This window comes from Diceros bicornis, chromosome 34 (genome assembly GCF_020826845.1).
Source record: "Diceros bicornis minor isolate mBicDic1 chromosome 34, mDicBic1.mat.cur, whole genome shotgun sequence".
NCBI lineage: Eukaryota > Metazoa > Chordata > Mammalia > Perissodactyla > Rhinocerotidae > Diceros > Diceros bicornis.
Window position 1 is genome coordinate 27,085,943 of NC_080773.1, and position 22,465 is coordinate 27,108,407.

Genomic DNA, 22,465 nt, shown 5'->3' on the forward strand with positions numbered 1-22,465 from the left:
TGAAAATTCTTGAATAACTCTCACTGGAGGTGGTGCCTCATCTAGAGGGAAAGGGCCAGGCATGGAAGGATGCTGAGCAGGGGAGGGACAGAGGTGGGGCTGAGTATTAGAAAGCTCCCTGGGCTGCTGGTGTTGGAGATGGACTAGACAAGGTGAGCCTGGAGCCCAGAGGCTGGGAGGAGGCTGTTGCCACGGTCCCAGGGAGAGAGGTCAGGCTGGGACCTGACTGGGCGTGGAGAATAGGGGACAGATCTGGGATTCAGTAACTCATGGAAATGGGCAATGAGGGAGGGCGAGGGTGAAACTGTTGCCGAACCCAGTCCATTTTTGCCTGTCACCCAGAAAACCAATCACTGAGATGACAAGATTGCAGGAGAGAGAGGGTTTTTTTTTTGTTTTTGGTAAAGAAGATCAGCCCTGAGCTAACATCCATGCCAATCCTCCTCTTTTTGCTGAGGAAGACTGGCTCTGAGCTAACATCTATTGCCAATCCTCCTCCTTTTTTCCCCCAAAGCTCAAGTAGATAGTTGCATGTCATAGTCGCACATCCTTCTAGTTGCTGTATGTGGGACGCTGCCTCAACATGGCTGGAGAAGCGGTGCACTGGTGCGTGCCTGGGATCAGAACCCAGGCCACCAGTAACGGAGCTCGAGCACTTAACCACTAAGCCACGGGGCCAGCCGCCCGAGAGAGAGGGTTTTAATCACAAGGCAGCCAAGTGAGGAAGTGGGAGAATGAGTTTCAAATCTACCTCCCCCAATATGGAGACTCAGGGATATTTATGGGGTAGGGGACAAGGTGGTCTGAAGTGTGGAGATAGATGATTGGAGGTGAGGAGAGGTGAGGTAACTGATGATCTGCACAAGTGTAGTCAGACTTCATGCCTCTTCATAGGATGCATGTTCACAAAATGGTGACATTAGCATGATCTGAGGGTGGAGTTTTTAGCCTCTTGACATCAGAAGGTCACTTATGAGACATCTGCACCGGCCCAGTTGATGAGTTGGTGGTCTCAACCGGCCTGAACTGGACAAGGGGGTCCTAATTCCTGAAAAACAGCTCAAATATCTATTACCGTGGTGACCCAGGTACCAGGGAGATGTTATCTATAGGAACCTAGTGGGATCCGATAGCATATTGCCTAAGCAGCACAGTTAATACTTGGCAGATGAACAACTAAAAGCTATAATCAGTAATTGCAAAAAAGAAAAAATAATCTTTAGTTACTAGCTACCTAATCATCAATGGCTAACTGTTTACTGGTTTCAAAACAAAACTCTGGCCATGAAGACTTGAAACAGACCTGAAACTGTATGTGAACATAAGTGAGGTCCTCTTGCTCTGCTAAATGGCCTCAGCCCCTCCTCTCTATGACTACTCCCTGCTCTGCACATACTCTAATAAGATTCACATGCTCTTCTGATTTATGACCTCTGCTTACATATGTAGTCCCTGATAGCTTGATAAATTAAAACTTTGTTCTATGAGTTTCTCTCCAGGAACAGGCTGACCACAGGTGGGAAACACACCTACAAGGTATCCATCACAGCTGTCAGAAGAATGGAACAATAAAAGACCCTGGAGTCCATCATGCCTGAAGGAAACCTCCTCCTTACTTCCCATTTTCCCTGTATACCTACCTCAAGATTCTGTAATTTTTTTTTAATAATTTTATTTATTTTTCCCCCAAAGCCCCAGTAGATAGTTGTATGTCATAGCTGCACATCCTTCTAGTTGCTGTATGTGGGACACGGCCTCAGCATGGCCAGAGAAGCGGTGCATCAGTGCGTGCCCGGGCTCCGAACCTGGGCCGCCAGCAGCAGAGCGCGCACACTTAACCACTAAGCCACGGGGCCGGCCCAAGATTCTGTAATTTTTGAAGATGGTTTTTTTTTGGGACATTAGTCTGCCATCTTCCTGATTATGCTGGCTAATCGAATTAAAACCTCCTTTCTCAATCCCTAACTCATTGTGGTTAATTGGCTCAGACCACAGGGAACAGAGCACGTCCATTGCTCGGTAACAACACTTCTCCTTTGTTAACTTGCACATCAGCAGCCTTTCTCTGTAACGACAGGGATGCCCAGTGATCAGGGTGCAAGTGGAGATCCTGGCACCACACGTTTACAGCTTGAAACCTAGAGGTTGTTTAACGAGTCAAATGATTACTTTGGCAGCATTTGGCCCTTGGCTGAGTGCACTCTGACCAACCGCCCAGAGCAGACCATTACTGTGGGCTCACCGTGCACTGGACACTGTGCCATGCCTGTGTGCATTAATTCACTGAATTCTCAAAACAACCCTCCTTTAACAGATGAGCAAGTGGATGTAGCAAGAGGTTAAGTGGTAAAGCAGGTGTCTGAATCCTGGAAGAAGGACTATAAGAGCTTAAATTATTATTATTTTTTTAATTCAGGGGAAATTCATGTAACATAAAATTAACCCTTTTAAAATGAACAATTTAGTACATTCACACCTCTACCTAGTTCCAAAACGTTTTTCATCACCCCAAAAAGAAACCCCGTACCCATTAAACAGTCACTCTCCATTCCCTCCTCCTCGCAGCCCCTGGCAGCCCTGAGTCTGCATTCTGTCTCAATGGATTTACCTATTTTGGTTGTTTCATATAAATGGAATCATACAATATGTGACCTTTGTGTCTAGTGTCTTAAATTTGGCATGTTTTTGAGGTTCATCCATGTTGTAGTGTATATCAGTATGCTTCAGTCTTCTTTATGACTGAATGATAGTCTACTGTATGGATACCACATTTTGTTTATCCATCCACCATTGATGGGTATTTGGGTTGTTTCCACCTTTTGACTATTAGGAAGGGACTTAAAATTTTAATCACTGTCCTCTATTGCCTTCTTTAAGACAGTTTAGAGAGTCTCTAGGCCCTGTCATTAAAGCTATAGTGGAGAGATGAGCGAAGTCCATGGGGTTCCAGAGGAGAGAGTTCCAGAATTTTCCCCAGGATAGTATGAAGGGGTTGAAGAAGGCTTCATGCTGGAAGTTGGGCCTTGAATACTACTGGACTTGGTAGTTCAGCCTTAAGCCACTTGATACTGTGGCCAGGGGGAGCTCACAGCCCCCAGCGGGGAGGAGATGTAGACTCATCAGATTCAGGAAGTGGTTCAGACAGTGGCCTCTTAGAGGAAGAAGCAGAGAGGAGCCTAAATTGGGACATGAGAGATTGGAGAAGGAGAAGAGGCCTATTTCACAAGATACAGTGAGTGCCAAGCCAGAAACTGTGTCCTGCTGGGAAGTTGCAGCTAATCCAGGCACAGGAGCATGACGCTCTCTTTGCCCAGATGACGGGAATCACGCACCGTACTGGTGGATGGATAGTCTCATATCCTGGATGGAGTGGGGTAGGGGGGAACCAGGCTTGAGGGACGACGTGCAGTCCAGTTTGGGATGCACTGAAAGTGAGGAGATTATGGTCAATCAGGAAGAGATGTCCAGGAAGACATAGGGATTTAGAGCTTAGGAGAGAGATCTGGGCTGGAAACAACCTGGGAGGCCTCAGCATAGCCCGGCCGGGTCATCTCCTTGAACCTGTGTTCAAGTCATTTCAAAGGTTGACTGAGTCCAATTATGTGCTGTGTCCAAACCTGGGCTCTGAAAAGCAGGGCTGGGCATAGTGCTGCCCTTGCTCTGGGAGAGTTTATAGTTTGGTAGAAATCAGAGTTAGATATTTGCAAGGATAATCTCTTAAAAAGCTTAAAATGTAAATTTTAATAAAGAGTAATATTCATATAGAAAAAGGCAGAAATCACAAGTGTTTTACTCAAAAACGTTTCATAGAGTGACTACATCTGAGCAATTAATGTCCAGATCAAGAAACAGATCCTTACTGGAACCCCCAGGAGGTCCCTACTGGCCACTTCCAGTCACTACCACCCAGGGGTAACCAGTATCCAGACTTCTAATACCAAAGGTTAGTTTTGTCTTTTTCCTTTTTTTTTTTTAGAGTAATTTTATTTATTTTTATTTATTTATTTATTTATTTATTTATTTATTTTTTGTGAGAAAGATCAGCCTCACATCCTGAGCTAACATCCATGCTAATCCTCCTCTTTTTGCTGAGGAAGACCAGCTCTGAGCTAACATCTATTGCCAATCCTCCTCCTTTTTTTCCCCCCCAAAGCCCCAGCAGATAGTTGCACGTCATAGTTGCACATCCTTCTAGTTGGTGTATGTGGGACGCAGCCTCAGCATGGCCAGAGAAGTGGTGCGTCGGTGCGCGCCCAGGATCCAAACCCGGGTCACCAGTAGCAGAGCGCGAGCACTTTACCTCTAAGCCACAGGGCCGGCCCAGTTTTGTCTGTTTCTAAACCTTACATCGAGGATATCACATAGTATGCACTCTTTGTGTCTGGGTTCTTTCACTCAACATTATGTATGTAAGATTCATAGACGTTGCATGGAGTTATTATTTGCTTCTTCCACTGCACTAACACCGTGCAATCAATTTATCTGTCTTACTGTTGATGGGTATTTGGTCTGGTCCCATTTTTCAGCCATGAGAGTTCCAGTTGCTCCACATCTTCATCAACACTTGATATTCTTTAAGAAATTTTTTTATTGTGATAAAGTATACACAACAAAAATTTACAGTTTTAATCACTTTTTTAAATGTGCAATTCGGTGGCATTAAGTACATTCGCATTGTACAACCATCACCACCATCTATCTCTAGAACTTTTTCATCATTCTAAATTGAAATTCTGTGCCCAATAAATACTAACTCCCAACTCACTCCCCCAATGCCCAGCCCCTGGTGCCCACTATATATTACTTTTATGTAGCATGAAGAAAAAATAACATAAAATTTACCATTGTAACCATTTTTAAGTGTTCGGTACAGTAGTGTTAACGATGTGCACATTGCTGTCCATTAGATCTCTAGAACGTTCTCATCTTGCAAAACCGAATCTCTATACCTATTGAATAGCAACTTCCTGTTTCCCCCTCCCCTGAGCCTGTTCTACCTTCTGTTTCTAAGAGTTTGGTTACTTTAGATTCCTCATATAAGTGGAATCATGCAGTATTTGTCTTTTTGTGACTTGCTCATTTCACTTAGGGTAATGTCCTCAACACTTGATATTCTTGATATTATTTTTCTTATTTTAGCCAACTTGGTGGCTGTGCAGTGGCACAACGTTGTGATTTTTATTTGCATTTCCTTGACAGCTACTGAACTCGAACAGCTTTCTATGTGTTTATTGGTTCTTTGAATATCTTATTTTTTTATTGGATTGTCTGCCTTTTTCTTATTGATTTGTGGAAGATCTTTATATGTTCTTTATATACTCTGGACAAATCCTTGGTTAGATACATACACTGAGAAATATCTTCTCCCGCCAGAAAGTTACATTTAGAAATAGATTTAATTTTTAAAATAATACATGTTTCCTCCCCTAAAAAAAAGGAAAAACAAAAAGTAAAACAATACATGTTCCTAAAAATAGTCAAGCAAAATAGAGGTATGTGGTAGAGCCACAAGCTCTCCATCTCCCTCCATCCTGAGGGAAATTTAACACATGACGTACTTAACAATGCCAGTGGTGCATTTTTTCACATTTAACAGTGTACCTCATGAATATTATCCCCCACTTTACATAGGAGGAAACTAAGGCACAGAGAGGTAAAGTGACTGCCTGATCTAACACCCTTAGTAAGTAGCTGAGCCTGGGTTTGAACCCAGGAATCTCTGTGACCTTCAGCCACTCCCAGGAACTTCACATTCCCATTTATAAGCTTTGGCTCAGAGGGCTGTCAATTCTTCAAGGATTGGTGCCTGACACACATTTTCCTCAGAGATGCCTTTTCTGGGCTCCAGTCAGTTTAGGGTGGTTGAGGAGAGAGTCGTCATTTCCGGACCTTGATTTCTGAGTACTCAGTGGTCTCCTGCTCCTGAATGTCACGTGATGTCATCCTCTGGAAACTGAGGGAGGCGTAATGGAGTTCCTGCTCCTCCTCTGAGGTGGAGGCGGGGGCAGCTGAGGTTGGGTGGTCTGAGGGGCTGTCTGACTTGGATTCATCCAGGTGCCCCTGAGGGGGATGAGAGAAGGGCATCAGAGCTGGCTTTTGGGGTCTGAAAAAGGGAATTTGGGGCTTGAGGGGGAATTGACTTATTTATCCATTTCACACTCATTTCCTGAGGATTCACTCATTCATTTACGCACTCATTCATTCATTCACTCACTCATTCATTCATTCCTTCATACCTTTAACAAATTTTAATCATAACGGTCACTTCTCATTACTGATCTCACTGAATCCTTACAACCTCCCTCCGTAGATAGTATAAATATTATTCCCATTTTACAGATATGAAAACAGACTGAGTGAGCAAGATCAAGTGACTGTTCAGCAGACAAGATCCCCGACCTCAAACAGTCTATCAGGGCAAGGAAACAGTATCAGATTGTCACACACACACACACACACAGACTTATCAAATTGCACATTGTGATCTGATGAACAGAAGCGGGGTGCTGTGGGTGAGGATCACAGGGGCCTGCAGTAGACCTGCCCCTGCTCTCAAGTGGCTCACAGTGTGATGGAGACAGGTCTGTGATTATCACAGGGATGCAAGATGACATTCTGTCTGGCACAGGGCAGGGGAGCATGAAAGACAGTTAGGGGTTTGACCAGTGCCAAGGGGACGGACAGAGAGAATCACCCAGACAAAGGCACAAAAGAGCAGAAAAGTGAGCCCTGCCTGGAGATAGAAGGATTCTGGAACCAATTACAATGTTGGAAGTGGGTTCCACACCAACAAGCAAGTCTCCAACACCAGCTGGGTGCCTTACAATTCAACTCAATTCGGACACTCTCTGCCTGGAGATAGCATCAGATCCCACAGTTTAAGGGCTCAATCCTACAAAACTGTCTCCAAGAACTTCAGACGCCAATTGCAAGTCCAGGTTGTCACCTGTGCTTCTGATCAAATGGCTATAGATCAGAGGTTCCCGCGACCCTCTCCTTGGGTTCAATTAATTTGCTAGAGCGGCTCACAGAACTCAGAGAAACATTTTACTTACTAGATCACCAGTTTTTTATAAAAGGATATAACCCAGGAAGAGCCAGATGGAAGAGATGCATAAGGCGAGGTATGGGGAAGAGACACAGAGCTTCCACGCTCTCCAATTGTGCCACTCTCCACAGACCTCCGTCTGTTCGTTCACCAACCCAGAAACTCTCTAAACCCTGTCCTTTTGGGTTTTATGGAGGCTTCATTACATAGGCAGGGTTGATTAAAACATTGACTATTGGTGATTGGTTCAACCTCCAGCCCCTCTCCCCTTCCTGGAGGTCAGGGGGTGACACTGAAAGTTCCAATCCTGTGATCACGTGGTTGGTTCCCCTGGCAACCAGCCCACCCCCCCCCCTCCTTTGGCGCTTTTGGCAAAGTCACCTCATTAACATAACGAAAGACATCTTTATCCCTCCCATCACAGGAAATTCCAGGGGATCTAGGAGCTCAATGCCGGGAATGGGCACAAAGACCAAATATATATTTCTTACTATAAGTCACAATATCACAGTATATAATAAGCTCGTTTTGTGGGGAGGGACAGGAGGCCAGCTGGAGAACGCGGCAGGGGCCGTACTATAGAACGTCAGACTGAAGAATCTGGACTTGGTTCCCTTGGTCTGTGCTGTCCAATACAGTAGCCCCTGGTCACGTGTGGCTATCGAGCACATGAAATGTGGTGAGTCAGACCAGAGATGAGCTGTGAGTTTAAAACAAACACTGGATTTCAAAGACTTTGTAACAAAAAGAATGTGAAGTATCCCATTAATAATCCATATATTGATTATTGATGATATGCTGTTGAAGTGATCCTATTTTGGATATGTTGGGTTAAATAAAATGTTATATTAAAATTGATCTCATGTTTCTTTGTACCTTTCTAAAGTGGCTAAGTGTTAAGTTAGATGTGCGGCTAGCATCATGTTTCTGTTCGGCTGTGCTGACCTAGGCAGTGGGGAGTAAGCAGAGGGTGACTGAACGTCAGCTGTTTGGGGAATTTCTTGCCAAAAGCCTGTTCAGGGAGAAGAGATGGAGTCAGTGACCCAGGAGAGACAGTAATGGCTCAACAGGAAAGGGCCCAATGGAGAAAGGCTTTGGTAAAAGGGAAAATGGACAGGAGTTAGTCAATGATTGGCTCTGGAAGGTGAAGGAGAGGAAAGAAGAGACAGTGATTCTCAGGCTTCTGAGTTGAGTGCAGCAGGAAATCCAGGGGAATAAACAAATTTGGGGGGCAGAGGAGGAACTCATTTTTGATGTGCTGAGTAAACTGCCCATCAAAATGCCCGCCCCGCCCCTTGAGAGGTATCCAGATGGGACACTGGACAGAGAGATGCCCACATCACTCACCCAGGAAACGGTACTCAAGGCAGGATGGACACCATCCCTGCTCGCTGCCTTCTCTGCCCACTTCTTCCTGTAGATCTTCACTCTGAGAAGAGAGACTAGAACCCTTCAGCCTGGTTGCCTTACTGTTGGGAGCCTAGAGGGGCTGACTGAGGCAAGGCGTGTAGGCCGCCATCTTGCTGCAGAGACCATGATGAGAACACATGCTCCCTCCTCCTGGACAGCTGAAACCAGGTTTGGGGAACAGACTGTACACTTGGCCAAGAGGACAGAAAGCTAAATTCCTGATGCTGCTTCAACTAATTGCACTCCTCCCTGGCTTTGTCACCTTGCTGGATCCCTCAGCTCTGGGCTTTGAGTTTTGAGGTTCATTGAATCCCTCCACCCTCCCATACCACCACCTCAGGAGGCCTGTACCCACACCAGGGCCACCACTCACACGAAGAAGATGAGGCAGAAGCAGAGAGCGAGCAGGGCTGTGACACCAGCTCCCCCGATGGCCCCCACAATGGCCCCTGTCCTGGGTCCTGGTCTCCCTGCAGAAAAGAGAGATCTGGGGTAAACTGCAGTCCCCCTAAGCAGGCACCTGGGCATCCAGCTTTCTTGAATCCATGACCCATGTGTGTGCCCTCTTCTAACCAGGACTCGATCCTTTGTCCCCCACTCCTGTATACGATTGCAGCCTCCTGTCCCCCCAGACAACTGACAGAGGACTCTGAACTCTAGTCCCCCTTCACCCTGAATCAGACCCGTTTCTCTCCCTCTCTATGTATTCTAGGATCCAAGCTTCTGCATTCCCCTTCCCTGGGCATCACCCTTCATAGCCCTGACCTGGTAGCAGCAGGACAGTGGTGCTCTGGTTCCCATGGGCATTTCTGGCCTCACAGCTGAGCTTGAGGCTGGAGCAGAGTCCCCCGCTGAGGATCAGGGAGCTGTTGGCCCAAGGGCCCGTGGAGCTGGAGGTGACCGTGAGGGAGGTGTTGCTGTGGTTCCCCTCCACCAGTTCTTCCCTCAGCCGCCAGTACAGGGAGGGGGCTGGCTGGGCTTGTGCAGAGCAGCTGCACTGCAGACCCTTGTCCTCCCAGGAGCAGGAGGGACCGAACAGCTGTGGGGGCTCTGTGGGGAGAGAGGAGAGGAATCAGAGGAGCCTCTCTCCTCTTGAGGACCCAGGCGTCCTTCCCCAGGTATGTCCCACTCACTGGTCACAAAGAGGCTCAGGGAGGCTTCCAGGGAGCCCAACAGGTGCTGAGCTCGGCAGACGTATTTCCCATGGTCTCTCAACTCCACCTGAGGCAGCTCCAGGACCCCAGGGTTTGAGGGCTGCGAGGGGTTCAGGGGCAGGCTGCCCCGGGTCCAACTCATTCTGGCAGGAGGGTTGCTGTGGGCCACACAGACCAGGCGCAGGGACTGGCCCTCTTGGACTGGAAGAGATGAGCCATTGCCCAGAGCTTCAGGTCCTGGCAAGAAAGCTAAGAGAGATAGAAAAAGCTGAGCCCAGACCCTCATAGAGGATCTCTTTCCCTCTCTGTCTCTCTCTCTTTTCCTTTCATTGTGTAGATCTGTTTCTTCTCTTCCACTGACTGATGGGCTCATAACTTCTAGGCTCAGCCTCAAGGGGACAGGACTGGGAGCAGGCACTGCAGCCTTTCCAAGAGGTCCTCATGGGTGCATTTGTTTGAACTGCGTTGGTTCCCACGCCTCCCATCTTGGCCATCTGTGCCAACTCAGATACCAGATTTGCCTCTACAAATCTTGCTATTTTGTCTTTCAATAACGGGTCACTAAGACCTGTCTAGTTTTGCTGTGTCTGAGAGCTCACAGTCTCATGAGTGAAACACCCAAAAGCAGGTACTCACAGAGCAATATGACATGTTTTGTGATGGGGACAAATTGGGCTGAGGGAGCCCTGAGGACAGTAATGCATTGAGACTGTCAGGACAGGGAGGGCTTCCTGCAGGAGGAGAGGCTTAAGCAGAGCAGGAGAATGGGTGGGAGCTGGCTAGAGGGTAGTGCCAATGGAAGAACATTATGTGAGGAAAGTACAAGAGGTGCAACTATAGCTGAGGTGTGAAATCACCCTCCATGCTCAGGCAAAAACAAATAGTTCTGTAAAGTTTGAGTGAATGGGCATGTTTGTGAATGCTTATATGTGAGGCTATTGGGAGAAATTATGGAAGATTTAAAACACTACAGTAGAGTGGGTGAGAGTTAGAGGCATCAAAGAAAATATTGACTTACTCAACCATTGGTTTACTAGTAAATGTTTAACAACCAGCTCATTGGGGGAGAAAAAAAATTCCCTGATTTGTAGTATTTGCCAATATCCTTGGCAACTCCCATCTTGGTCAATGTGAAGCACCCAATTTTAAGTCACTGAGCCCAGAGTTGGAAAAAGATGGACACAATTGGCTCTTGCCAACCAGTGAGAGCCAATACCGGTACACCACTAAATGAACTCAAAAGAAAAATGCATGTTTTTGCCTGGAAAAATCACTGTATGCTATGTCAAAAGGCCATCAATAGACTGGAAATCAATCCTTTCAGCTAACACACAGCTGATGTCCTTAATATGAAAAGAGCTTCTTCAAACCATCAGGAAAAAATCCACAAAGAAAAACAAACAATTCTTAAACATAATGAAAGATACTCAGCCTAGTCACAAAATGATACTGCAACTTAACATGACAGTGAATTCACTTAGGATCAGCAGGGATGAACATGTTCAGCAGGGAAGGAGGCACGTTGCAGGTGGGAGTGTAAACAGAATCACCTCCATGCAGTGGGATTTGGCAACATTTGTAGAAATTACAAACATATCCTTTGATTGAGGACTTTCTTCTCTAGGAAATTATCTGACAGACACACACACACGTGGAGAATGTTTGTACAAGTTCTTCACTGCAGTATTATTTTTCTGAGAAGAAGACTGGAAACACCATAGGTTTCCACCAGTGGGGGACCAATTAATTACTTTATAGTATACTATACTTCCAGTTGGAAAACCATGGAGTCATCACTAAGAATGAAGAAGGTTTCCTATGTACTGATACAGAAAGATCCCTAAGACAGAGTAAGTCTGAGAAAAAGACAAGTTTAGTTCATAGAAATGTACCAATATCACTTCCTTAGTTCTGACAAATGTGCCGAGGTGATGTAAGATTTTAATGATGAGGGAAGATAAGTGATGGATTATGGAAACTCTCTGTACTATGTAAATCGAAAATTACTGCATGTGAAAAGATAATTAAAAATAATGATAAAGATGCAGAGCGGGCCATCCCCGTGGCTTAGCGGTTAAGTGTGCACGCTCCACTACTGGCAGCCCTGGTTCGGATCTGGGGTGCGCACCGATGCACCACTTCTCCGGCCATGCTGAGGCCGCGTCCCACATACAGCAACTAAAAGGATGTGCGACTATGACATACAACTATCTACTGGGGCTTTGGGGAAAAAAAGGAGGAAGATTGGCAATAGGTGTTAGCTCAGAGCCTGTCTTCCTCAGCAAAACGGAGGAGGATTAGCACAGATGTTAGCTCAGGGCTGATCTTTCTCACACACACACACACACACACACACACACACACACACACACACAAAGATGCAGAGCAGTGTGTATAGTATGATGTGTACATATGTGTGTGTTTTTAAATATATATTCATAGGTTATATTTGGGAAGATAACCAAGAGGGAGGAATACAAGATGCTGAACACTATTTTATTCTAATTAAATTTGGCTAGGGACTGAATTGAGTTTCCCCCAAATTCATATGTTGAAGCCCTAACCCCCAGTGTGGTGGTATTTGAAAGTATCTGCATGGGCTTTTGGGAGGTGATTAAGGTTAGATAAGGTCATGAGAGTGGGGCTCTCATGATGACATTGGTGCTCTTATAAGAAGAGACACCAGAGGGCTGGCTCTTTCTCAGCCCTGTGAGGACACAGCCAGAAGGTGGCAGTCTACAAGCCAGGAAGAGAGCCCTCACCAGGAACTGAATGGCTAGCACCTTGATCTTGGACTTTCAGCCTCCAGAACTGCAAGAAATAAATTCCTGTTCTTTAAGCCTCCCAGTCTGTGGTATTTTGTTATGGCAGCCCAAGCAGACTAAGGCAGTTTTATGTTTACTACTTTAAACACTAACATTAAAATGATCCAAGGAGGCTGGAGGAGTAGGCAGGGTCCACATCCTAAGGATAACGGGACAGGATTTGGGACAAGGATGTGTCCCTGGCATGGGGACAGCACATCCATTGGACATGGAAGAGGTCATGCAAACTCCCCGATGGCAGGCTCAGCGGTGGGGCAAGGCCAGCTTGTAAGCTGATGATCAAGTGGGGGACTTCCCACGTCTGCTGTCCCCACACCTGACCTGAGCCTTTCTCCCATCTAAGTTCTGAACCCCAGCTCTGTTCTGAAGGGAGGAGACAGACCCCTCTTCCACCACACCTCTGGGAGAGGAGTGGCTGCGTCCTACCTGTGCCTTCTTTACGGAACACGCTGATGGTCAGGTTCTGGGGCGCATCTGTACAGACAGACATAATTGTTTCCTTTTCAGTGGCAGGAACGTGGATGTTGGCCCTACTCTCCAGAAACTTTAGAAATAAGAGAGGGTGGAGTTGGGTGTCCTCTTTCCTTCCTCCCAGAACCAGCTTGCAGGACCCAGCACCCAGTACCCCAGGCCCTGACCCCCTTCCTCTCCCCCACACCCACTGCCCTCAGGGATCTGGCCGTCCTGGCCTGGCACTCACAGGACACATTGAGCTGGATGGTCCTCTCAGAGCTCACGCCAGCTCCGGGGAAGGTCACTTGACAGGTGAGGTTGGTGCCATGGTCCTGGGGCCCCGGGGTGAGGGTGAGCACTGAGGAGTGGGGAGACTTGGGTCCCCAGGGGTTGAGGGCGACCCCGATCCAGGAGAAGGTGGGGGGCGTCCCCCTCTCACAGGCCCATGGCACTGCACAGGTAATGTTCTTGGGGTGGCCAGATTCTAGAGTCCCCTGGAAGTGGACATCAGGTGTCTGTGTCAGAGCTGAGGAGAGAGACAGAGACCTGGGCCCTGGATATGGGGACCCCAAGTGTGACCCTAAGAGCAACCTCTGCCTCAGGCCAGCCATCTCCTCCCCAGCTGTCCTCAGTGTCCTGTCCTCCTGCATCACCCTTGGTTATTGCCAGTATGAGGTGCAGAGGATCCCCTCCCGGCCCTCAGAACCCATCCATGTGTCCTGTCCTTGACCCCATTCCTTACCTGTCACACGCATAGAGAGCGGGTTCTCTCTGTAATCATATTTCGCATAAAACCCTCTCTCTATCCTAAAGAAGTATGTCCCCGAGTCCTTCCTCCTGGCATCTCTGATGTCCAGGGAGCAGTCATAGACCCGGGGGTCTCCAAGGAGGTGGAATCGGCCCTGGGTCGCCTCCTGCACTTCATGATCTGGGTTGTTTGTGGCCACAAGCGTACGCTGGTGCTGATATTCCCATTCTCGGAACCAGTAGCCGTGAGCTGGGTCGGAGTCAGTGTATCCATATGCAGGGTAGGAGACATTGCAGGGCACTCGGATGCACAGGCCCTCCTGCACTGTCACAGATTCCACTTGCAGCTGGAATCTCCCATACTGAGCCTGGGATCCTGTAGGGAAACTAGGGTCAGCCACAGCCCCCTCCCTGCCCACCCACTCTCTCCTGGACACACTCACCTGCCCACAGCAGGGACAGCAGCAGCAGCGGCAGCATCTTTGGGGTCAGAGCCACAGGGCTTTGGTGTCACAGGACTGAGAGGAAGCCCCAGCAGAAAGCCCAGGCTGAGGTCAGACAGATGACTGACCACAGAAGAGGAACTTGACACCCACAGGCTGTTGGAGCTGGCATGGCCCTTGGACAATAGCCACTTCTACTTTCCAGATGGGGTCCCGATGAGGGTCACACAACAACAAGGAGGACCCGACTCAGTGCTCCTGGTTCCCTGTCCGTGGCCTGTCCCTCTCGCATCATTGTTCACGCCAGGAAAGTAGGCACTGTCTGGCCAATCAGAGCTTCTAGATGCCCCGAAAGGTCAGTTGCGCCAGGTGTGGGACTCAAGAGGGACTGGCAGGGGAACTTAGATCTGTGAAAGATGGGGAAGGGTCCCCACAACCCCAGAAGAGGGAGGAGGTGATTAATGAACGAATGAACATGACAACGGCATCTTGAGCATCTACTCCTTTCTGGGGGGTGGAGTCACAGGGGACAATGTGACAGACTTTGTCTCTGTCCTTGAGAGCTTCTCTAACACCTGAGGAGGCAGAGAAAGCCCAAGCCATTCCAGCTCCTGTTGGGACAGTGTGTGATGGTGGAAGCACAGGCAGGGGCTTGTAGGAACCCGATTGCCCTGTGCAGCCGGAAGGAGAGCTCGCAGGTAGAAATGGCAGAGTGGACGGGATCAGGATTCTGAGGAGGTCGGAGGACGTAACCACCACGGGTGGTCCTGGGGCTTCCTGACCTGCTCACAGCCCCTGCTCCAGGCATCCCTGGTGCTGACTGCACAGGCCAGGTCTGAGAGTCGGGCATGTGGAGCAAGATGACAGCATAAAGTGACATCAGGGTAATGCCCCAGCTTTGGATGAAAGGGGCCTGACCTTTCTCCCCTCCAAGCCTCAGTTTCCTCATCTGTCACATGGAGGGATCCCAATTCTCAGCCCTCGTCTGTGAGAGTGTCCAATATGAGGACAGAAGGGGGCAGTCCTGCAGGTCAAGGGCCTGGCTCTGCCCACTCCTCAGTGATCATTCTGAGTCCCGCCCTCAGCGAGAAGCTCATGGTGGTCAGCACTGTCATGGAGCTTCCTCACCCGAGGCTTCCAGTGAGGCGTCAGGGCTCGGGTTCTGCAGCCAGATGGCCTTGGGGTCAAGTCTGGCTCCCTAATCATCACTGTGCCACCTTGGGAAGTGGTTTAACCACTCTGCGGATAGTCAGATGCCTATGTGCATGGGCTGAATTGTGTCACCTCCAAAACTCATATGTTGAAGCCCTAACCCCTAGTATCTCCAAATGTGACTATCTTTGGAGATAGGACCTTCAAAGAGGTAATTAAATTAACTGAAGTCATTAAGGTGAGCACTAATCTAATAGGACTGGTGTCCTTATAAGAAGAGGAGATCAGGACACAGACGTGCACAAAGGGAAGACCAAGTGAAGATGGGGGAGGGGAAGGCAGCCATCTGCAAGCCAAAGCGAGAGGCCACAGAAGGAACCAGCCCTGCCAACACATTGGTCTCCTGCTTCAAGCCTTCAGAATTGTGAGACAAAGAATTTCGGTGATTTAAGTCACCCACTAGGGGGTATCTTGTTATGTCATCCCAAGTAAACTAATACATGGGGTCACCAAAAAGATAAACGTGCTCATGAAAGTAAAGTGCTCTGAAAAAGCCTGGTCTGGCCCACAATGGACACAGGCCACTGTGTCCAGTGGCTAGTCTGCAGGATGGGGCCGCTCTGGGGGTGGGAGGAGAAAAGGGAAGGGAAAGGTTTGGTAACCAGAGGAAACCTCTGCTGCTCCTCTGTGCACCAGCTCTGAACTCTGCGGGCTCTTACTTCACCCCGGCTACACTTCCCCTCCTATCCCCAGGACAGGACAGGGTCCGTGGTCCTCTGCTGGGGCTGGTCCCACTGCTGGCTGAGCCTGTCACTGCTCCTGCACCCTGGGCACCTGTCACTCATCTGTTGAGTGTAGTGTCCTGGGGGGCGGGGCTGAGGTGAGGCTGACCCTGGAGGAGCAGCAGCCAGAGCCAGGAGTGGGGAGCAGAGACACACTCACAGCCTGGCGTGGTCAGGGCTGAACTAGTGGGGAAGACAGGGCTGTGGGAGCCCCAGAAGGGAATGAGGATGAGCCTGGAGGATGGGACAGGTGCGCTGGGAGGTGGAAGGTGAGCAAGGTTGTCTGGGAGGTAAGTTCATCCTCCAGAGAGCAGGCCCAGAGCCAAGGACGCGGGTGTGAGCAGACAGGGAGCCCCTGCAGCTCCCCCTGCAGCCCCCGGCCAGTGCCTTTGCCCCAGTCAGCTCTTCAGCCTCTCAGCTCCAGGGTCCAAGGAAATCTGAGTCTGAACTCCTCCAACACATCTCTCCTTCCTCCTCCTCTTTTGGGGAAGGGGCTGGTAACTGAGCCACCCCATGAGCTCTGCAGCTAACATTGCTCCTTGCTGTCCCATGCAGGGGACCCTGGTTCCCTCTTTCCCAGGTCCCTTTATCCACATACAAGTTTCTAGGAAGACATCTCAGGAGCTTCCTCAGGGAGTCTAGGGTCTGGGTAGGAGCTGGAGTATCCAAAGGGATGTCCCATTGAAACTGGGATGAAGAACTTTCCAGACAACTTGAGGGCTCCCAGCATGCCCCATGAACTCCACTCACACCCACATAGGATCCTCACAGCAGGACCAAGAGGGAGCTCCAGGGACAGAAGCCACTTAGCACCCGGGCCTTCCACACTGGCTGTGACCCCAGAGCCCACTCTTCTTTGACGCGGCTTAGTTGCTCCCCACTCCTCTGAGGTGAGTCCACTTCACTTCTCACCTGTCCCGGTTTCATGTCTCAGCCTTTCCAAAGGATGAGAGACGATCCCACCTTCCTGTCCATTCCCTGGTGGTGACTCTGAGTGTGGACACAACTGCTGTTCTAGGCATGGGCCAGAAGCCAGGGTGGTGAGGCCACAGGGTTTGCTGGACCGTGGGCAGCAGGGACAGGTGGATGGTGATGTCAGTGGGGAGGGTTGTGGATTCTGAGAATGAAAATGTCACCCAAACTGCAGAAAGTGACCCAGAGTCACAGGGTATCTCTGACTTTTCTCTCCTGCTGGGACGTTGGGTCTAGCTGGCCTGTGAACCAGGGCCTCAGTCTTCCCAGGGAGACAATGGCTGATGATTTGTTCTGTGTGTCTGTGGTGTGAGTGTGCCTGTGGTGTTTGTGTTTCTGTGGTGTGTGTGCCTGCATATATGTATGTGTGTTTGTGTCTCTAGTCTCTATATATGTGTGTGATGTCTGTGTCTGTTTCTTTGGTCTATGTATATGTGTGTGCGTGACTATGTTTGTGGTTTCTGTGTGTGTCTGAGATGTGTGTATCTGTATGTATATTTGAAGTGTGTATGTGTCTGTGTGTGGGTCTATATGTGTGTTTATGGCATCTGTGCGTGCGTGTCTGAACTGTGTGTGTGTCTGTATAAGTCCTTATTGTGTGTGTGCATATGTGTGCATGCTCAAATGTCAGTTTCTCAATGATAACGTCCATGGACAACATACTGAAGAGTATAGTCCATCCCCTACTCCCTATATATCTTTCCTGTTTCTTTTTTCTCCAAACCTCTTATCACCAGTCAATATAATATAAAATCTACTTAATTATTCTTTACCTATCTCTCCCGCTATTGATATGGAAGCTTCACAAAGAATCTTCTATCCCTTCCGCTTACTCCTGAATACACTCAGTCTAGAAAAAACGCTTGGCATATATTAGGTGATGAATAAATATTTGCTTTAAGAATTGTAAGGAAATTTAGAATAAGCAAAATGAGATGACTGGCTGTCTCCTGTGGAAAACTGTACATTCTTTCGGGCACACCTTTTCTGAGCTATCTGATTCTAGCATTTCACTGCCTTTGAACTACTTTACAGTGCTGTAATTTGTAGATAATTCATAGCAATGCAAATAGTTTATGTCTACAGACATGCACATTCTATCCATTGGGGGCCACTTGCATCTCCCCACCAAGCCAGTTTCACATGCGTTCATTAATTCATGTCAACATCACTTTACTCCTTATAAATATGCACTTCTTCCATGTCTGTCTGGTTCTCCCATTAGTGAGTTAAATAGAATGGGGTTTGCTGTTCAATGGGTATAAATTTCAGTCATTGAAGGGGAAACAGTTCTAGAGATCTGCTGTATAACATACAGCCTATAGTTAACACTACTGTACACTTAATTATTGGCGAAGAGGGTAGATCTCATGTTACGTGTTTTTTTCCCACAATAAAAAAAATCTTTAACACATGCATTTTATATCTATATGACAGTCATGATGTTACCTTTTTAAAAAATTATCCTTTGACAGCAGAAGTGAACAAACTTGTGTGTCCCTCTGTCCATGTGTTGGTTGTTTGGTTTGTAGTGTTCTAGGCATTAAAAACAGGTCCCCCGGGCCAAATAAAATGGACCACGTAACACCTTAGGCTCATCTTAAAGGATTTTGGCTACTTCCATTGGGGCAACTGGGAGCCACTGGAGGGTTAAAAGCAGAAAAATAGACACCGTTGGGTTTTTAAAATCTGGCTTCTCTGTGAAGAACAGATTGGAGGTGGGCAGAGAGCAGGTGAGAAGATGAGTCTCCTTAACTGTGTATTTAAGTTCCCACTATAGAAACTGGGTCCTTGGAGGCAAGAATGTGTGTCTCTCAAATGCTGTAGACTTGCTTTGCACACAGTGATGATAAATTACATAGTAGGTGATGGATATGTGCCAAATGACAGGCTTCTCAAATCTACATACAGGTAAATACACAAATAGCAGAATCTTGCATAAAGTATTGCTTTAATTTTGTAAAGAAAATTACATATATATGTCTCTCCTCTCCCTGCATCTGCTCACTCACAACTATAGGGAATAGTTTGGGAGCCTAGAAGTGAGATATGAACAAGTTTGTTTGTTTGTTTGTTTTTCTGTGTAGGGGCAGGGCCAACTCAGCAAGGTGCTTGCCTACTGTGCAGAGGTGGGTTGGGGGTGGGGAGACAAGTCTGGGAGACACTGATCCTGGTGTTCTCATGTCTGGCCCTATTTTTCGGGCTCCCATCTCCAAGACCTTTCCCAGTCTGGAGGGGGAAAGAAGCCCAAGTTTTTCTCATCCTTCATTTTCTAGGGGCCCCCAAACCCGCCAGGAAAAACAGGAGTGAGTTCAGAGTCCTGTAGAATGCTGGCTCTGGGGGTGACCAGCTGGTGAACAATGTTCTGGTGTTTTGGGGACTCAGATAAGGGGTTACCTGGGGAGGATTCTGATTGCCTGATGTGGTAGATCCTGGAGAGGCTCTAGGGGAGGAGGAAGCCAGCTCCAGTGGGCACTCCTGAGCAGGGTGAGGACCCACAGAGGGGCACACTTAGGGGAATGTGGGGAGGGGGTGAAGATCCTGTTTCCAGACCTATCAGGACCCAGACTTCCTGCTGCTTCATGACTCTGGGGCTCAGGGCAGCCTGGGTGAGTAACCGCAGGAAGTGTCTGGGCAGAGCTGGGGTGGGAGCCCTGGAGTGGTTGAGACCACCTAGTGAGAGATCAGAAGGCTCAGATGGAAATGTGAGAAAACAAAGAAAGAGGAAAAACCTGTCTCAGGATGAAAGAGTGAAAATCAGCTCACATAGAGAAAGACAGAAAGCCATCCTGCAGGGATGGGCGGGGCTCAGGGTGGGTGGGGGACAGGTCCAGAATTAAACGTAATGTTTATTTCTCCCAAGGTCTTGCAATAGCTGTAAAATACGGGAAGGACCTCCTCTTTGACTGATTAATCCTTTCTTATCGGTGATTCCCCGAGACTGGCTTCGTTATTCCATCTAATTACTGGGGACGTTCCTGGAAAAATCATTCTCACCAAAGGACAACATGGAACCCCTTTAACACCTGAGGGGACTAAGAACAAAAGTCTGAGGATGACGGCACACCCCGGAAGGTCCCGGACACCCCTGACCAGCGTCACTGACAGAGGATGTCACCAGACCTTTCCCCATGCTCCTCCCACTCTGCACTGGGGGCTGGTAAATTGACTGGACCCCCAGAAGGCTCCATCCACCTCAGGAGACCTAGGCAGGGGAGCTGGTGCTGTCCGTGGTGCCGAAATAGGGTCATGATTGGAGCTCAGGTACCTCTCAGCTCAGCAGAAGGGCCTGAACTGAGGCTTAGGGTCCCAGTTTGAGGCCAGGAGGACAAAGAGGTGGGGATGGATGGAGCCAGGGGAGGAGCAGACAGTCAGGTGTGGGTGGTGCTTGTTTCTCTCTGTTCCTTCTTCCGCCTTCCCTGTTTGCTCTCAAGCATCGTCCCTTCTGGGGACGCTGTCTCTGCCCCACCTGTCTGAGCGCCAGGGCAAGGGGATGTTCTTACTGAGGCTCTTTGTTTACTGGCCTCTGTACCGCTCCTTTAAATAGCGTGCTTCATAGCAGCCTTACCAAAACAAAACAAAAACTCTGAAAGTGAGGAGGCTAGTCTTCACATTTGACAAAGGAGAAAATTTGTCAAACATGAAGGAATATCAGACACTATACCTGGGTCCCTTCCTCCCATTCTGTCCACCTGCCCCAGTGCCTCAGGGCAGGAGAGGAGAGTCTCAGGCCTGATGGGGAAGGTAAGTTCCTTCTGCACACTTATTTCTACTCCATCCCCATTGCAGGTGGTGTTGGACTCACCTGATATGGTCAGAGGGGCTCCCCTTCCATCCAGGAGAGAGATGAGCCTTCCTGGCTGCCTTCTGTTTCTCAGTCATGATTTGGGAAACGGTAAGTCTGAGCGTCCTTACTCTGTTGGGTGGGGAACCGAGATGCCCTGCCTCTGTATTGTTTCTCCAGTCCTGGGGTCCTAAACCAGCTCACCTTCTTACCACCTTCCAGAATTCTCCTTTGGTTGTCTCTTGCACCATTTACATGGTTTATAGCTGTGAATAGAGGGGAGAAGAAGGGAACAATGGGTTGATGCCATATTGTCTGAATTGTAAGTCTAACGATCAGTTTTTAATGTTTTCAACAAATGGGTTGACCCGTATGACCCACCCTGACATTATCATAAACAGAAATCTGACTCACCTCTCCTTCTGGATTTAAGGCAGGGGAAAGGGGGGTTAGGTATCAGTATTTTTTACAGCACACCAGAATCTTCCATTTTTTGATTTAAGAATCACTTTATGAACTTATGACATATGCTTTATCTCTGTCATGGGTTTGGTGCTGTTGGCGAAGTTTGGACTATTCTGGTTTAAACTGATATTTATTAAAATTAAAATGTCATTTTTTTAGAAGGAAGATTATGAGCTCCTGCTTCCCTCCACCTTCTCAATCCAGACACACATTTCTGAGCTCATTTTGAAGGATAAGAAGGTGTTAGCCGGATGATGACATGATGATGGGCCATCCTGAAGGATGTATGTGGATGCACAGAGACAGTGAGGACTGCATCAGAATGGGGGCACTTAGAGAATGACTTGAGGCATTGATGGGTTAGGATATGGTGATGGACAAGTAGGCAGGGTGAGATGAAGAACAATCTAGAAGAGAGATAAGAAAACCACAGCCCATGGGCTGCCTGCTTTTGTAAATAAAATTTTGTTGGAACACAGCCACGTTAATTCATTTTTGCATTGTCTATGGCTGCTTTTGTGCTACAAACACGGACTTGAATTGTTGCAACAGAGACCATACAGCTTGCAAAGCCTAAAATATTTGGTATTTGTCCCTTTACAAAAAAAGTTTCCTGATCCCTGACTTAGAATGTCAGATTGAGAGCTTATAAATTATTCTTTTTGGTTGAGGAGATATAGAAGTATTTTGAGTATGTTTGGCTCTGAGTTTTAGGAAATTTTCCAAACATTAATATCTGATTTTTCCTAGAGCAGGACTAGTAGGAGGCAGGCAGGATGGAAAGGGAAGATTCAGGAGTGGAGAGAGATGATGCTGGAGGCCAAGTCAGGGCAGGGATCCACGGGAGTGCTTTGAATGGAGAGTGAACTGACATGTTGCTGATGTGGACAGAATACACCCAGCCTTTGGATGAAATGTCACTAAGGCCTTTCTTTTCAAGGGAGAAGGAACCAGGATGCACCAACTCTCACAATGTACCAGGACTTCTGCTGGGTGTTTCCATGTGTACTCTTATTTAATCCCAAAGCAACCCTGTGAGAAAGGACTTCTTATACCCATTTCGCAAAGCAGGAAATCAAGACATGGAAGGGTAAGGTGGTTTGCCTGATGTCATACTCTTAATAAATAAAAGAGCACGGATTTGATCCCACATCTCTCTGATTGCAAAGCTGAATATATTTCCAGTATAGCAAGAAGCTCATATACAATAGTTTATACACCCATTGCCTA

General features: G+C 47.9%; 1 protein-coding gene across 3 annotated transcripts; it reads right to left on the bottom strand.

The window, feature by feature from the left end:
* Window positions 1-4,570: 4,570 nt before the first annotated feature.
* LOC131397258 (sialic acid-binding Ig-like lectin 5) lies at window positions 4,571-14,442 on the bottom strand. 3 transcript variants are annotated; one of them, XR_009216737.1, is made up of 10 exons: window positions 14,081-14,442; window positions 13,633-14,013; window positions 13,138-13,416; window positions 12,864-12,911; window positions 9,592-9,861; window positions 9,224-9,508; window positions 8,832-8,928; window positions 8,396-8,477; window positions 7,540-7,748; window positions 5,971-6,060 (listed from the first exon to the last, which is right to left on the bottom strand). XR_009216737.1 is itself a non-coding variant. In XM_058530027.1 (9 exons), exons 1-9 carry the CDS (start codon window positions 14,115-14,117, stop codon window positions 5,878-5,880), a joined length of 1,662 nt encoding a protein of 553 aa, XP_058386010.1. In that variant the 5' UTR covers window positions 14,118-14,440; the 3' UTR covers window positions 4,571-5,877. The 3 variants fall into 3 exon arrangements, 2 of the variants coding, with proteins under 2 accessions (XP_058386010.1, XP_058386011.1); XM_058530027.1 differs by lacking the exon at window positions 7,540-7,748 and having other exon boundaries at window positions 4,571-6,060; window positions 14,081-14,440; XM_058530028.1 differs by having other exon boundaries at window positions 5,968-7,748.
* Between the last annotated feature and the right edge of the window lie 8,023 nt (window positions 14,443-22,465).